This window comes from Ranitomeya imitator, chromosome 3 (assembly GCF_032444005.1).
Source record: "Ranitomeya imitator isolate aRanImi1 chromosome 3, aRanImi1.pri, whole genome shotgun sequence".
NCBI lineage: Eukaryota > Metazoa > Chordata > Amphibia > Anura > Dendrobatidae > Ranitomeya > Ranitomeya imitator.
The window spans coordinates 659237517-659255925 of record NC_091284.1 but is presented as its reverse complement, the minus strand read 5'-3'; the positions used below and the strand labels follow the sequence as shown (position 1 = coordinate 659255925).

The following is an 18409-nucleotide window of genomic DNA, read 5'->3' as shown; positions in this document are numbered from 1 at the left end:
ATACAGTGGGGCAAAAAAGTATTTAGTCAGTCAGCAATAGTGCAAGTTCCACCACTTAAAAAGATGAGAGGCGTCTGTAATTTACATCATAGGTAGACCTCAACTATGGGAGACAAACTGAGAAAAAAAAATCCAGAAAATCACATTGTCTGTTTTTTTAACATTTTATTTGCATATTATGGTGGAAAATAAGTATTTGGTCAGAAACAAAATTTCATCTCAGTACTTTGTAATATATCCTTTGTTGGCAATGACAGAGGTCAAATGTTTTCTGAAAGTCTTCACAAGGTTGCCACACACTGTTGTTGGTATGTTGGCTCATTCCTCCATGCAGATCTCCTCTAGAGCAGTGATGTTTTTGGCTTTTCGCTTGGCAACACGGACTTTCAACTCCCTCCAAAGGTTTTCTATAGGGTTGAGATCTGGAGACTGGCTAGGCCACTCCAGGACCTTGAAATGCTTCTTACGAAGCCACTCCTTCGTTGCCCTGGCGGTGTGCTTTGGATCATTGTCATGTTGAAAGACCCAGCCACGTTTCATCTTCAATGCCCTTGCTGATGGAAGGAGGTTTGCACTCAAAATCTCACGATACATGACCCAATTCATTCTTTCATGTACCCGGATCAGTCGTCCTGGCCCCTTTGCAGAGAAACAGCCCCAAAGCATGATGTTTCCACCACCATGCTTTACAGTAGGTATGGTGTTTGATGGATGCAACTCAGTATTCTTTTTCCTCCAAACACGACAAGTTGTGTTTCTACCAAACAGTTCCAGTTTGGTTTCATCAGACCATAGGACATTCTCCCAAAACTCCTCTGGATCATCCAAATGCTCTCTAGCAAACTTCAGACGGGCCCGGACATGTACAGGCTTAAGCAGTGGGACACGTCTGGCACTGCAGGATCTGAGTCCATGGTGGCGTAGTGTGTTACTTATGGTAGGCCTTGTTACATTGGTCCCAGCTCTCTGCAGTTCATTCACTAGGTCCCCCCGCGTGGTTCTGGGATTTTTGCTCACCGTTCTTGTGATCATTCTGACCCCACAGGGTGGGATTTTGTGTGGAGCCCCAGATCGAGGGAGATTATCAGTGGTCTTGTATGTCTTCCATTTTCTAATTATTGCTCCCACTGTTGATTTCTTCACTCCAAGCTGGTTGGCTATTGCAGATTCAGTCTTCCCAGCCTGGTGCAGGGCTACAATTTTGTTTCTGGTGTCCTTTGACAGCTCTTTGGTCTTCACCATAGTGGAGTTTGGAGTCAGACTGTTTGAGGGTGTGCACAGGTGTCTTTTTATACTGATAACAAGTTTAAACAGGTGCCATTAAAACAGGTAATGAGTGGAGGAAAGAGGAGACTCTTAAAGAAGAAGTTACAGGTCTGTGAGAGCCAGAAATCTTGATTGTTTGTTTCTGACCAAATACTTATTTTCCACCATAATATGCAAATAAAATGTTAAAAAAACAGACAATGTGATTTTCTGGATTTTTTTTTCTCAGTTTGTCTCCCATAGTTGAGGTCTGCCTATGATGTAAATTACAGACGCCTCTCATCTTTTTAAGTGGTGGAACTTGCACTATTGCTGACTGACTAAATACTTTTTTGCCCCACTGTAGCTGATCCCCTGAATTTAGCAGAATACCGAGGAAAGTCTGACTCGTTGATGGTTCTAGTTTTGACTTCTCTAGATTGACCATCCAACCCAGGTCCTGTAGAGATGATATTATTCAGTTTAGGCAACTTTTACACTGGAAAAACGAATTTCCCACTACTAGGAAGTCATCCAAGTAGGGTATAACTAATGTATCTTGTTCTCTGATATAGGCCATTACTTCCGCAATGATCTTAGTAAACACCCTTGGTGCCATAGATAATCCAAATGGCATTGCCGTAAATTGAAAGTGTCTGACCTGATCGTTTAAGCGCACCGCCATTCTGAGGAACCGCTGGTGATCCTTGTCAATGGGCAGATGATAGTACGCATCTTTTAAATCCAGGACTGCCATATAAACACCTGGGAAAAAGAAGTTTAGTCGCCGATTTAATAGATTCCATTTTAAAGGCATGGTATTGTAGAAATTTGTTCAGCTTTCGTAAATTTATGATGGTTCGAAAGGATCCATCAGGTTTGGAAATTACAAATAAAGGGGAATAGAACCCTTCCCCCTCCTGATCCTTTGGAACCTCTACAATAACCTCCTTTTGTCTCAACAGCTGAACCTCTTTTTCCAGGGCCTCCTGTTGATCTAAGGAATTAGGGGCAGTCAATACATAGTAATCAGGAGGTCTTTCCCGAAATTCTAATCTTAATCCTGACTCAACTATACCAATAATCCAATTGCTGGAAGTTATTCTGGCCCATTGAGTATAGAAATATTTTAATCTGCCCCCTACTCGAAGATGTGATTTATCGGTAATTTCGTCTACGCCTTGAAGAAGATGATGAGGTATTGAAGTCTGAACCTTTCTTCTTCGGCTCCGTCGAGTCCCAATCTCGGTTTGAGTAAGGTCTCCGGTATGGAATGCGTCTCTTGAAGGTATTCCTAAAGGTAGGATTGAATACTTTAGGAAATCCCTTCTTCCTATCCTCAGCCTTAGCCAGGATGTCATCCAGTACCGGGCCAAATAAGTACTCACCCCTACACGGAATAGTACACAGTTTAGCTCTAGTCTGAGCATCCCCTTTCCAGGTCTTAAGCCATAGGGCTCGGCGAGCAGCATTCGAGAGTCCCGCAGATCTGGCTGCAAGCTTCAGAGAGTCTACTGATGCATCTACCACATACGCCACACCCTCACGGATCTGAGACAGGGAGTTTAGTAATTTGTCTCTAGGCACCTTAGATTTCAGCTGCTCTTCCAGCTGGGTTATCCAGACCATAACTGATCTGGCCGTGCAAGTACTAGAGATTGCAGGTTTGAATGCTCCTGATGATGACTCCCAAACCTTTTTCAAAAACATATCCGCTTTTCTATCTGACGGATACTTCAGCAGACCTACATCCTCTAGTGGTAAAGTACCTGAGTTAGATGTAGAAGCCATGGCTGCGTCCACCTTAGGGACCTTCACCCATTCAGCTAAATCCTTATCATCAAAGGGATACCTTCTCTTTGCAGATGACGGCAAAAAGCCTTTGTCCTGCTTATCCCATTCTCGTCTAATAAGGTCCTTAACCGTGTCAACTACCGGAAATTACCTACGACTTTTCTGACACAAGCCCGCAAACATTATATCCTGCGTGGATCTTGGTTCTTTGTTCTCTGCAACCCCCATGGTTGTACGAACCGCCTTGACCAATACATCCATATTATCTACTGAAAAACATGGCCTTCCCTCTTCATCCGAGGAGGATGGCGATGAGGAACGAGAACATTCACCCTCTTGTAAGGACGGGCTAGATCCAGGAGATACGTCCCTGACCGACCTTTCATGGTGACTGCCTCTAAGGGAATAATTTATTTCCTCCCTGATGACCGCCCTGAGGTCTGATGAATGAAGGGGAGCCTCTTCCTCTAAGGTCCGACAAATGCAAGCCTGGCAAAGCCTCTTATTATAGCTATCAGGCAACGGAACCGTACATAATGCACACTGCTTATGTTTAGATTTTGATGACTTCTTAACCTAAAACAAAGCACAAGAAAAAACAGACCATGTCAGCGCTAGGTGTATCTTTAACACTCACCAAAGGCTATCATAATACCAGTTTCGGAGGAGGTGAATCCACATGTGACACTGGGGCGCTCGCCTGTTGCCCCCGTACCACACTGCTGCTACTCCTTGAGCGGCCGCTACCACTCTTGCTGCGCTGCTCCAGCACCTCCACCTGAGGGTGCTCTGTGTCCCCTACCGAGGACATCTTGCCGCACAGCTCATTCCACAGCCGCCGCTCTTTCATATCTACAGCCGCGCCTCCTCCCCGGCTTCCCCCGGAAGTGTACCAACTACTTCCGGGTTCACCAGCGCTGATGAGGATGCTGAATCAGCGCTGCACTCACGCGATCCAGGGTGGCACTGCCCGACCCCTGAGACATGCTCCATATGGCCAGACGAGGAGGGGTCTGCAAGCAGGACACCCCCGACGCTGCTTCCAGCGACCCCGTCTCTGCCGTTCTCACAGACACCACGCAGAGGCTGAGGACCTGGGTAGGACAACTTCGTGCTTTAGCACCTGTGTGTTCCCATCTAGGACAGGAACCCAAAACTGGAGTGGTGAGGGGGACCGCCCCTTTAAATCCTGTAGGTTCCTGTCTAGATGGTGGGCGAATCCCCTCTCTCGTAGAGTGCTGTCATGGTGATAGGAAAAAGAACTGATGCACTGTATCGGGTTTTTTTTTATCCTGCGCCCATAGGCTTCCATTATAGCCAACGACGGACGACGCAGGATCCATCGCTGTCCGACTTTTTGACATACACAGAAAATGTTACTTTGTCCGTTGTCTCCGGCCGATGGACAAAGACTTTACGACGAAAGGCCATCCGTCACAATCCGTCGCTAATACAAGTCTATTAGAAAAAACAGATCCAGCAGCAACATTTGCTGGATCGTTTTTTTTGTAAAAAAGACGGATTGTGACTGATTCTAAAAAACTGATGTGTGAAAGAGAAGCAGACAGTACTATGCAAATATACCATACATTAGCACACTAAGGCTACTTTCACACTTGCGTTTTTCTGCTTCCGTCACAATCCGTCGTTTTTTCTGCACGTCGGAAAATTGGTTAGCAACGCATCCTGCGCTGCCAGTCGTCGGCTATAATGGAAGCCTATGGGCGCAGGATCCGTCGCTGACCGTCGCACACAGGAATCCAGCGACGTATAACATTTTTACCCTCTGAGCATGTCCGAAAGGATTTTAAAATCTGGGAAAAAGTCAGTCTCTCTCTCTCTCGCTCATCCCCAACATTTAATTCCCAGAAATTGTGGACGACGCATCCGTCATTGCACTGGATCCGTCACACACGGTTTTTGCTATTTTCGTGACGTCCGTCGATGCATCATTTTGCTGCACAACGACGTACAGCAGAAAACGCAAGTGTTAAAGTAGCCTTACAGTTCCATAGTAAAGAGCCATAGGAACTTGAGTCTCCATACACATGGTTCTGCTGCCTAAATCTAGGGTTTTCGCTAATGAAGTAATGTATTTGTTCATGAAATGTTGAAACTGTAACATTATCTGTGAATTAACATTTTATTTAATCTGATGACTGCATCCATATATACTTCAGGTGGTGTATCCAGAAATAATGCTCTATGAGATGCCAAAAAATACTTTCCAAAGTTTATCTAGTCTCTTGAGACATTAAAGGCCTTCATAGACATTGGACTAATGTTTTCCAAACCTGCCAATATCAGCAGAATGTGAATGGGGCATCATGGCTCTCCCCGACACATGTTGGAGAAGATAAGGAACGGGCAGTATAGCATTTTTACACCCAACCCACTTATTATACAGGACAGTGAAGGGCACAAGTGCTCATTACTCGAGTTTGCATGGGGGCTAGGGGATGCACCAAGTATCGCAGGTGCTCTAGAGACATGCTCAAGTCCTTGCGCCCGCATGTTTTGAGCCTATTAGACAGCAACAAAACATGCAGGGATTGCCCGTGTTTGACAGATATTCCCGCATGGTTTGTGCCTATCTAACAGCCACAAAACATGCGGCCACGGGAACTCTAACATGTCACTCGAGCAACCGCAATACTCAGTGCATTACCGAGCACCCTAGGCAAACTCAAGTAATGATCACTTGCGCTCATCACTAAGGAGATTAGCTGCTGCCAGTGCTGTCTTTCTCTGCTCTTCCCTTCTGAAAACTCATGTACGTTCAGTCAAGCCAAACATTCATGTGTATCTGAGAGAAGTAAATGTTGACCGAACAATCATTAACAGCTATCTAATGTATTTTGGAGGGCCTTAACCTTTTTCTCCCCCAAGCCTGTTTTCACCTTCATGACCAAATTTTAAAATTCTGACCAGTGTCACTTTATGAGGTAATAACTCTGAAACACTTCAACGGATCCCAATGATTCTGAGAATATTTTTTCGTGACATATTGTACTTCATGATGGTCGTAAAACTTCTTCAATATGACTTGCGTTCATTTGTGAAAAAATTGGAAATATTGCCAAAAATTTGAAAATTTTGCAATTTTAAACTTAATTTTTATACCCTTAAATTAGAGAAATATTGTATATCACACAAAATAGTTAATAAATAACATTTCCCACATGTCTTCTTTACATCAGCACAATTTTTGAAACATAATTTTATTTTGTTAGGAAGTTCTAATTGTTACCAATGATTTCTCATTTTACAAACAAAATTTACAAATCCATTATTTTTAGGAACCACGTCACATTTGGAGTGACTTTGTGGGGCCTATATGACAGAAAATGCCCAAAGTGACACCATTCTAAAAACTGCATCCCTCGACATGCTGAAAACTACATTCAAGTAGTTTATTAACCCTTCAGGTACTTCACAGGAACTGACGCAATGTGGAAGGAAAAAAATAAACATTTACGGTAACTTTTTCACAAAAATTTTAATTTAGACCCACTTTTTTTTATTTTCGCAAGGGTAACAGGAGAAAATAGACCTCAAAATTTGTTGCAATTTCTCCTGAGCATGTTGGGTTTGGAGAGCAGTGGAAACTCCCCTCAAATGACCCCATTCTGTGTGGTGAGCACAGAAGTTTATAATGTAGATATGTAAAAATAAAAAAATTAAAAAAAAATCCACAAAAATGATCTTTTAGCCCCAAGTTTTTTATTTTCACAAGGGTAACAGGTGGAAAATCGACCCTAAAAATTGTTGTGAAATTTCTCCTGAGAATGCCAATACCTCATGTGTGGGGGATGACAGGACTCAGAAGAGAAGGAGCACCGTTTGACTTTTCAAACCCAAAACTAGCTGTAATCACGTGTGGAAACCATGCGTGTTGAGAGCCCTTGATGTGCCTAAACAGTGGAAGCCCCCCACAAGTTACCCAATTTTGGAAACTAGACCCCTGTTATGACCTGGTGGTTAGGAGCACCCAGAATGACCTGATAATTAAACCTCATACAGGACGAGCTCTGGGATGTGGGAGCTCTGCTGACCGCAAGCCCTAATCCTATCACACACACTAAAAATAGCCATGGAGCGCTCCTGACCAGACCTAGGCGCCTCGTCACAGCCTAAGAACTATCTAGCCCTAGAGATAGAAAATAAAGCCTACCTTGCCTCAGAGAAATTCCCCAAAGGTAAAGGAAGCCCCCCACATATATTGACTGTGAGTAAAGAAGAAAGTCACAAACGCAGAAATGAAACAGGTTCAGCAAAGGGAGGCCAGACTTACTAAATAGACAGAGGATAGGAAAGGTAACTTTGCGATCAGCACAAAAACCTACAAAAGACCACGCAGAGTGTGCAAAAAAGACCTCCGCACTGGCTCACGGTGCGGAGGGACCACTCTGCATCCCAGAGCTTCCAGCTAGCAAGACAAAATCATGAAAACCAGCTGGACAAGAAAACAGAGAACAAAATAAGACTATAAGGAACTTAGCTTCTGCAGGAGAAGGCAAGTCACCAGAGAGATCCAGGAGCGAACTGAACGAATGTAAAAACATTGACAGCTGGCATGGAGTAACGATCTGAGAGGAGTTAAATAGAGAATCCAACCAAAGGATAAACCACGTCACCTGTGTAACGAACCTCAGAAGCAGCAGCTTCACTCATAGCCACCAGAGGGAGCCCATAGACAGAACTCGCCGAAGTACCATTCACGACCACAGGAGGGAGTTCGACAACAGAATTCACAACAGACCCCCCCTAAGGAATTTATCTAGATATGTGGTGAGAACTTTAAACCCCCAGGTGCTTCACAAAAAATTATAACTGAGTCAAGAAAATAAAAAAATCTACACCACACTCTTCTTAAACCTATTGCTGGAAGCTGCCACATAACCTTCTGTTGGTTAAGTTTTGCCTATTCATCTCCTGTGTAGTATTATAGTTTCCTACTTTGACCTTGGCTTGTTTGACTGACTATTCTTGTGTATTCTGATGTTGCACTTTTTCTACCCTCTTGGTTCTATTCCTGCTACATGACCACTCCTGACAGCCTGCACCACTGAACAGCAGCTTATTCTGTGGCCCCAGTCCAGGGGCCCATGTTTATGTCCAGGATTAGAGGGTCATGGACAAACCCTAAGATCTGGTATACAAAGTAGCTTGCGCTAAGCTTATCCATGTTAGCCATTTTAGACCTGCCAGGTGACAACTGACAGGACCCCATTACAGCTGCAAAATTAAAGCTTACAGCAAGTCCACTTGGCCAGGAAAGTCTCCAATCTATCTAGTTCCTCTATTTGACTGTACTTAGACAAATGCAGTCACCTGGACATAAAAAATTATTTATTCTGGTGTAAATTCAGGCAATTTAAAAATGAATAAGACATATAACAAAGACAGTCTTAGTCATTGTAAGATTTTATACTTTTATAACCTTTATCCTGATTCCTTACATTAGGATTTGTTTTTGTTCTTTTTCTAAATGGGAAGAACAACTCTTTAATAGTTATATGCTGTATTGATAACTACTCTCCGCAATGTACTATGTTTCTCATTATCTTCCTTGACTGCAAATCAGATATCCTTCAGGAAATATTGCTATCTTGATAGCCTGCCCGAAACCCACACAGTTTATCTTTATCATCTTGGAAGATGCTGAGAAGAAACCACAGATTCAAGCCATTTTTATGAGTAATGGTCATGCAACCTGCTACCATCATAACGGGATGGTTTGGTAAGTTGAATGGTATACTTAAAGACATTTTACAGCAAGGCACTAGAGAAAATAGAGACTTACATCAAACAGCAGTGACTGGTGAATCTCTGAGTTATCATTCTTTATGTTACTTTGCAAAAGACTGTCATTTATCAACAATCAATAATAGATAGTGTGGTAGCGGTACTGAAATGCTACATACTGATCACATTTTTTGAGCGGGAAGAAGATAAGGAATATTGAAAATTAATAACATACCCTAAAGAAAATTATAAGAATAATAATTACACGTTGTATATGGCACACACAAAATAAAAAAACTAAGCAAAAAATGCACTAGTAGAGATAAGTGGATAAGGCACAATTCTAATGCGCCTGTTCACGCACATTTTCCTGGGAAATGTAATGTCTCTTATTATGCTCTGGGGTCTTTCTGGACTCCAGGGCATAATAAATTTGATATTTAACGAATAGAAAAAATCTTTATACCCATCATTCACCTCTCCGGCCCCTTCGCTCCTCACCGTCACTTATCCAGCACCCATTCCATCTGCTAATCCCCACTGCTCTACTGAAATCTCTGGGCCTTTCACACTGAGTCAGGAACTTCTTTTTCTTATGAGGCTGGGAAGGATTCTGTACAAGTGCGCAAAAGGTCACAATATCATTGCCACAAAGTGCATTGTGGCCTTGTGTGTGCATGCACAGAAGCATCCAAGACTTCATCAGAGTCAGAAGTCCAAGTTCAGTGTGAGGGGCCAGGAATATCAGCGCAAGCATAGAGGAACAGAAGATGTGACGAGGGCCAGACGTGTGAAGCTGGGGAGTGGAGGGGCCACAAAGGTGAACAGTGAAGTGATTATAAGGATTTTTTACAAACTTTTTTAACTTTTGATGGCCCTTTATGGTTCAGAAAAAAAATGTCGGCCGGTGGATGTTATTTTGCGCAATCTGTGCAGAAGCAAATAAAAAAAAATCCTCATTTTGGCAAATACGTATTTTATTTAATGCAAGTAGAATTTAATTCCACTCGAATTTATTTACTCATCCCTAGCTATCCTTCCATAAAAGTATTAACCCCCTACAAGTTAAAGAAGGAACGCTATCTACAAAAAAATCTTAACCATGGTTGATTTTGAATATGTATCTACATGAAAAGTCTTCTGTGTCACCCCAGCAAGAATGTATAGGGTCATTTATACAGAGGGATAAATTCCACATGAAAGTATATATACTGCATTATATATAGTATAGCAAATAATACAAGAACACCCAGAACTGCTACATTACCCTGACTGCACATCCGCATGTAGTGAAGATTCTTCAGAAATATTTCTGTAAGAATTCCACAAGGATCTTCAGGGAAATCTGCAGCAGCAGATTGCAACAATTCTTCTAGATAATGGTGTAAAATTGCTGACTAATTTCACATGAAAAACAAGTTGCCAAAAGGAAAAAAGTAATCTCACCTCCCCTGCCACTCATATGGCGATGAACACATCTCTGAACCTCCGTCTGTACATGGGGCCTCTTGCGATAATATTTTGTATGATGTGACCACTGCCTCCTGTGAATGGTTACAGTGTTCACAAGATGCAAGATGTCATTGCAAGAAGCTGGGTATACAAAGACCAGGTAAGTAAGCAGAATATGATTTTTTTATTCAGATCTTGCGGTTCTATTGGTATTCCTCAGCAAAATTTACAGTTGAGATTTGTTGTGGATTTTGACTTCTACAGTAGAAAAATATTAAGAACTGAGAGTCCTCACTGGTTGATACCTTTTTGGCTAACTGAAAAAATTGAAAGCTTTCGAGACTACTCAGGTCTCTTCACCAGGCATAGACTAAGGCCGGGATCACACACAGCGAGATGCGGCCGAGTCTCGCAGGTTAAAACCAAGCTCTGGCGCCGGCACTCCAGAGCAGAGCGTGCGGCCGCATAGCAATACATGGAGCTGCACACTCCGCTCCGTAGTCCCGGTGCCAGAGCTTGTTTTTAACCTGCGAGGCTCGGCCGTATCTCGCTGTAGTGTGACTCCGGCCTAAAAGAAATTCTGGAGAATCACATACTTATGTACAACACATCAGAGAAAAAAAAAACATAGATAAGACAATTTTCATAGTCATGAAAATACAGAAAAATCTTTAAATGAGGTGTGTCCAAACTTTTGGTCTGTACTGTATATACCACTTTACAGAACTGATAGCTTTAAAAAAATAACACAATAAAACCAAAGAGCAGAATGTATAATACTAATCAATTGATCTATTTTCTGCTGCTTATCTGAAATTGAGTGGTTTATGCAAATACATTTTTCCATCTTCCTAAGTAATGGCATATTCCTGGGATTTTTCATCATTTTACAATCAGTGGAGTCTTGACCTTTGTGCCATCACTGATCTTAAAGGGAACCTGTCACCCCCAAAATCGAGGGTGAGCTAAGCCCACCGGCATCAGGGGCTTATCTACAGCATTCTGTAATGCTGTAGATAAGCCCTGATGTATCCTGAAAGATGAGAAAAAGAGGTTATATTATACTCACCCAGGGGTGGTCCCGGCCGGTTCGGTTCTGATCCGATGGGTGTCGCAGTCCAGTCCAGGGCCTCCCATCTTCTTAGGATGACGCCCTGTTCTTGTATTCACGCTGCAGCTCCGGCGCAGGTGTACTTTGTCTGCCCTGTTGAGGGCAGAGCAAAGTACTGCAGTGCGCAGGTGTCGGGCCTCTCTGACCTTCCCCGACACTGCAGTACTTTGCTCTGCCCTCAACAGGGCAGACAAAGTACACCTGTGCCGGAGCCGCAGTGTGAAGACAAGAAGAGGATGTCATCGTAAGAAGATGGGAGGCCCCGGACCAGACCACGATGCCCATCGGACCGGACTGCAGCGGGACTGTCCCTGGGTGAGTTTAATCTAACCTCTTTTTTTCATCTTTCAGGATACATCGGGGGCTTATCTGCAGCATTACAGAATACTGTAGATAAGCCCCTGATGGTGGTGGGCTTAGCTCACCCTCGATTTTGGGGGTGACAGGTTCCCTTTAAGAATAAGGAAGAGGAAGCACAACACTGTATTTCTCCTACACAGCCGTGCGCCTATTACTCGCTTTGTAGAAACTACAGCATGACACCATTTAGGGGAATGAAGGGGCCAATGGAAAAACTGATAAGGGAATGTTTAGATGGGGACGCAGCAAATAATCAAGAACTACAGCCTTGTAGTCTCAGGATCATTTCCACTTCCCAGATATCTGATCTCCAGAGATCTTAAAGTGATGACATATCCTTCCAAATCATTTTATTAGAGAAGCAATTTTTATCATGTAAATATATTGCAATCACATTACATAGCACTGCGTACTTACAATTGCTCATTTTGCTTTTCTACCCAGATAATTCTTCTGTTTTCCTTTATGTCTATGACATCAAGTGAATAAAAACGGATTCACTGAATCTATCTACGCTCTATGTAGAAACACAAGGTCAATTTTGATTGCACAAGAGATGAATCACTGCAAAAGCCTATAGCAGGGGTAGGAGAGGGGAGCTAGGTCAGGAGTTTAAGAGGGGAATGATAAATGCAGGGACAAGAGACTTCCTGTTTCTACATAGAGCAAGAGAAAAATTAGCTGGGTAGAAAGGCAGAATTAGCGATTGTAAGTACATAGTGTAATATAGTATGATGATTGCAATATATTAAAAGGATAAAAAAGTTTGATGGGCGTGCTTCTTTAAATAGGAAAAAAACTCTTTACTCAAGGAAATATAGTTGCCCCATTGTAGACCTCCATGTGTAAAATGCTGCACATTAATACTGCAAAAGGCAATGTAACTAAATATTCTTAGATCCTAATCCCAGCAACCTGATGAAGCATATAAATAATCTCAATGATTCACATTATTCTAAGAGATTAAAAGATGCTCCAATGTGAATTGATAGGATACTTGTGTGCTACTTATTTTCAATGTGAAAATTGGATTTTTGCAAAGCCTGGTTAATTCTCTCCAGGGTGTACTACCAAGGCAGGCATTGTCATAAACATAACCTTTTTTTCTTCTTATGATCTGTGACTTTCAAATGCATATGAATTGTTTTCTGAATAACAACAAGTACGTGAAATAAGATAAAGAAAATATGATTCAGTAACTTGGAATAGAAAGCCGTTTCGGAGTTAAAACTGCAGTGCTTCTCAATGTCTTGAGATTGTCCCAGAGGCACAAAGTGCCAATTGCACTTAATCGAATTCCACATGGCACTAGCAGAATAAATTTAACCTGACATATACTATTCCTGTGTGTTCATTCACAATGGAAAGAGAATACAAATTAGATATTTAAAACTCTATAAGTACTATGTTGGTAAAGAACAAAATAGACCTTGTTAGAAAACCAACAAAAGTATTTTTGATGTACTGTTGACCAGAGATTTATTACAACACGTAAAGAGGTGCTTCATTCTTTTAAGCAGGAATTGTCAAAGAGAAATGGTGTTTAGAGATCTCCGGCTATACAGAATATAGTGGCTATAGTCTATGTGTTGGGAGGTTACACTCCGGGCAGTCATGTATTGTGTAGCACAATTTTACGTCATATTTCAACTAGCCATCTAAATATTCACCTACTACATGTGAAAATGTGTGTCCACTTAAAAAAGCACTCTCATTAACTTTTTTTTCACTAAACCTGTGTATATGTGCATGTGCTGTAATGTAAATATGTTAGTATATTCATCTATCACCACCCCCTCCAGTATCCAGTTCTGATCCTCTTCTCAGTGACTTTACCATTCATCAGACTATCCGGCTCACTCTCATGTTCTGTCCGCGAGTCGGAGATGTCTTTTACACTGTAAGCCTATGGGGCTTGTTCTCACCTTCCATAGACTTACATTGTAAAAGATACAGAGAGAATTATGACCCGGAAAATCTGGAAAGCGGGGACGTCACTGAGAAGAGGACAGAAATGGCGCTGGATACTGGCGAATACGATAGTAGATGAGTACATTAACACACATTACACTACAATACTAGTGTTGAGCATTCCGATACCGCAAGTATCGGGTATCGGCCGATACTTGCGGTATCGGAATTCCGATACCGAGATCCGATATTTTTGTGATATCGGGTATCGGTATCGAATCAATAGGGATGTGTAAAATAAAGAATTAAAATAAAAAATATTGATATGCTCACCTCTCCGGCGGCCCCTGGACTTCACACTGCTAACCGGGAGGCTTCTTTGTTTAAAAAGCGCGCCTTTCGGACCTGTGAATGACGTCCCGGCTTCTGATTGGTCGCGTGCCGCCCATGTGACCGGCAAGCGACCAATCAGAGGCCGCGACGTCATTCGCAGGTCCTCAATTCCTAGAATTAGCAGTTTTGTGAATGAGAATGACGTCGCGGCTTCTGATTGGCCGCGTGCCGGTCACATGGGCGGCACGCGGCCAATCAGAAGCCGCGACGTCATTCTCATTCACAAAACTGCTAATTCTAGGAATTGAGGACCTGCGAATGACGTCGCGGCCTCTGATTGGTCGCGTGCCGGTCACATGGGCGGCACGCGACCAATCAGAAGCCGGAACATCATTCACAGGTCCGAAAGGCGCGCTTTTTAAACAAAGAAGCCTCTCGGTTAGCAGCGTGAAGTCCAGGGGCCGCCGGAGAGGTGAGCATATCAATATTTTTTATTTTAATTCTTTATTTTACACATCCCTATGGATCCCAGGGCCTGAAGGAGAGTTTCCTCTCCTTCAGACCCTGGGAACCATGAGAATACCTTCCGATACTTGATGTCCCATTGACTTGTATTGGTATCGGATATCGGTATCGGCGATATCCGATATTTTTCGGGTATCGGCCGATACTATCCGATACCGATACTTTCAAGTATCGGACGGTATCGCTCAACACTATACAATACATACACATGTACACAGATTTAGTGAAAGAAAAAGTCTATTGCACTGCTTCTTTAAATTTCACATTAAAAATGTAACCGTGTCCTTCCTTAACTTTTCTCTTAGCTATGTCACAAGATACAATGTGCAAAATGCCCAGTTTTGAAATAAAACATGATTTCAGTATTTTTTGACAGATGCTTATGCTATAGGTGTCCATATGGGGCCACTCACTGGTTATGATATGGTTTGCAGTCTGTTGAGTGTTTTGGCAACACGTTGTTAATTAAATTTGCATAAAGGTATGGGTAGATGGAACTATGTGACTACATTAGAACTCTATGGGCCCTACAGTAGCTCTGTGTGTCTTTGATTTTGCAGAGGCACCAGAGGCGTAGCTAGGGTTTTGTTTCAGGATGGGCAAAACTTCTGAGTGGGCTCCTAACCAGGTAACCTTGATTACAGTTATGGTGACGCAACCTAATACTGGAGGAGAACCTCAGCAGATGACTGCGCTGTTACTAAAAACAGATCTGTATACAAAGGTCAATAGAATACTGATATTATTGCTATATGGTGATCATATAGTGGTAGATACCAGCCCTGCAGAACATGTAATAGATTACAAATACAGATAGTAAGTTACAGCTGATGTTCTTTCTGGTGGACTTGTTCACTTTTCCAGTCCTTTCCATCTGTCTCAAACTAACATGACAACTTCTTACAGCCAGGACTTGGCTTCAGAGATTACAACAAAGACACATCTGACTTCTCACATTTCCAGCACCGTCCCCATCTATTCCCAACTTGCACAAACTCCTTATCCTGCTGTTACTCCAATGCTGTGCCGCTGCTGCCATATGTGTCCCTATTACTGCACCTACTGTGTGATACTATGTACCCTCTAAATAGTAAAACAACCCTCTAGCATGTATTACTGCCCTGTGCAAGTGCCGTAGAAAACCGTGCCCACATTTTGCCCCATAGAAATTAATAATGCCCTCTGTGCCCCTTTGGCATAAAAACCTGAGTTCCCCAATAAAAATAAGTGGCCACTTAACATTTAATAATGTTCTGAGTCTCCCCCTATACAGCTCCCCTATACACAGTATGATGCTTTTCTATACACAGTATAACTCCCACACTGTATAATACCCCCCACACAGTATACTGACCACAAACTGTTTGATAGACCCAACACAGTATAATGGCCCCAACATCACATAAGCTCCCACATTGTACGATGGCCGCTTCGCAGTATGATAGTCCCCCTCACTGTAATCTCCACACTGTATGATGGCCCCCAAAATAGACTCCATATAGTATAATGCACTCCTCATAGTTTTCAACATAGTATAATGCACCCCATAGTCCCCTATCCAGTTTAATGCACTCTCCATAGTCCTCCATACAGTTTAATGTACTCCCCATAGGCCTCTACCACCTCTATATAGTATAATGCACTCCCCATAGGCCTCCACATAGTAAAATGCACTTTGCATAGGCCTCCATATAGTAAAATGCACTCTCCATAGGCCTCCATATAGTATAATGCATTCCCCATATGCCTCCACATAGTATTATGCACTCCCCTATAGGGCGCCACCTCCATATAGTATAATGCAATCTCCATAGGCCTCTATATAGCATAATGCACTCCCTATAAGCCCCCCATATAGTATAATTCACTCCTCATAGACCTCCATATAGTATAATGCACCTCCCATAGGCCCCTTTATAGTATAATGCACTCCCCATAGGCCTCCATATAGTATAATACACTCCTCATAGGGCTCCATATACTATAATGCACTCCCTATAGTATATTATTATAGTATAATGCACTTCTCATAGGTCTTAATATAGTATAATGCACTGCACTGATGGAGGTTCTGGTGTAATCCCTATTTGATGTATTTAAAAACCTGTTCATATGTATAGTACCTGTATGAGCAGGATTTAGAAAGGAAATGTCCAATGTGGACACGTAGCATAAAACGGCTTTTATGTGCAAATACATCACATAGCGATTCCCTACATTAGTTAGGACTGCTCTAATACGGGTATACCTTGACGTTTGGTAAAGCGGCTTAATATACATTTTTGCAAAAAACGTATTAACCAAATACCCTGTGTTTTTCCATCTTTTTACTAGCACTTGCAGTTTACTGATATTTTCTGCAACAGAGTATTTTTTTGGTTTTACTGTGCCTTTTTTGTGTTTCAGTTTCTTGGTGGTGTGAACGGTGTCCCTACAGGCCTTTTCACTGTGTGCATGGCTCATGTGTTTGTTTTAACCAATTGTTTTCTTGTTTCTACAAGACTAGGGAGGTTCCCACCCCTCCTTGTGAGCCGTGCACATAAAAGCCGTTCTATGCTACGTGTCCACATTGGATATTTCCTTTCTAAATCCTGGTCATACAGGTACTATACATATGACCAGGTTTTTAAATACATCAGATAGGGATTACCTAAATTAGTTTGGACTGCTCTAATATGGGTATACCTTGACATTTGGTAGAGCGGCTTAATATACATTTTTGCAAAAAACTTATTAACCAAATAGTGTTTTTCCATCTTTTTACTAGCACTTGCCGTTTACTGATATTTTCTGCAACAGAGTATTTTTTGGTTTCATTGTGCCTTTTTTGTGTTTTTGGTTACTCATTTAGTCTGATCTCTCCACTTCTGACCACGACTTTGTATTTAAAACCTGTGGTGCCTGCCCTGTCCTCAGACTGTCTGACCACATCTCTGGCTTTGAGCTCTGTGTCTCATATTTGCCCTTTGACCCCCTGGTTGGTTGCAGCAGATCCGGGGACTGCCCTGATGTGGCACCTGGTGACTACCCTAATGACTCAAACCTATCCTCACCATCAGAGACTCTAGTGAAGGCCAAGCAGTTGCTTAGTTACGTCCCTCCAGGGTAAGCCAGGCCAGTTATGTGGTGGGTCCACATCCACCATTATCACACCAATTCCATTTTTTGGCCTGACTTTCCTCCTAAAACTTGTTTTCTTCATGTCTAGGAAAAAACTAGGCATCTCACATTTGACTATAAGACATACAATACAGTTCTTAAAGGGAACCTGTCACCATAAAAATGCAGTTGAATCTGCAGGCACCATGTTATAATTTTGATTACATGGGCAACAGTAACCCTGTGCACCAGTGCATCAACTTACTAATACTGGAAGGGAACCTATCGGATAATTCATGCTGCACAAATCACAGGCACCTTGAATCAGGGACAACCTCCCTTATATCTATTTAAACAGACTATACCCATGTTCCGAGATTGAGGTGACTGGACGACTGAGATGACTAGTCCTGGGGGAAGAGTTCCCTTCTCCTCATCTGGCTCTTTCTTAATGACAGGTCTCCCTACGTGTATATGTGGAGAGATCTCTCCACCTAGCTCAGTAATGGAGAGGACCCGTCTTTGTGACTAGTCATCTGAGTTTTAGCCCCTATATAACATAGAGTTGCATAAAAAAACATAGATCCTTCCAATTAAGAAGTCACCCCTGATTTGTGCTTCCTTGCTTTCAGGCAGCATGAATTTTCTGGCATGTTCCCTTTAAATCCATATATAAGTCCAGTTTCCATTGTGTGCAATAAAAATGCAGCAATGAAAAATGTCTACCGGTATTTGCTTTTTCTAAACAATTTCAGGTATTGAAGTTATAACTGGAAAATCTCCTTCTTTATATCCAAACTTGAGTCAAGTGATTTAGGGAAATAAGTTAAA

At 42.3% G+C, this 18409-nt stretch overlaps 1 protein-coding gene across 1 annotated transcript in view; it reads left to right on the top strand.

Annotated features, from left to right (window-relative positions):
- Nucleotides 1-18409, top strand: part of ERICH6B (glutamate rich 6B) — a 329007-nt gene that overhangs the window by 266899 nt on the left and 43699 nt on the right. The window contains exon 11 of the mRNA XM_069760223.1: nt 8627-8782. Within this exon, the coding sequence (XP_069616324.1) occupies nt 8627-8782 (156 nt within the window). The remainder of the gene's footprint in view (nt 1-8626; nt 8783-18409) is intronic.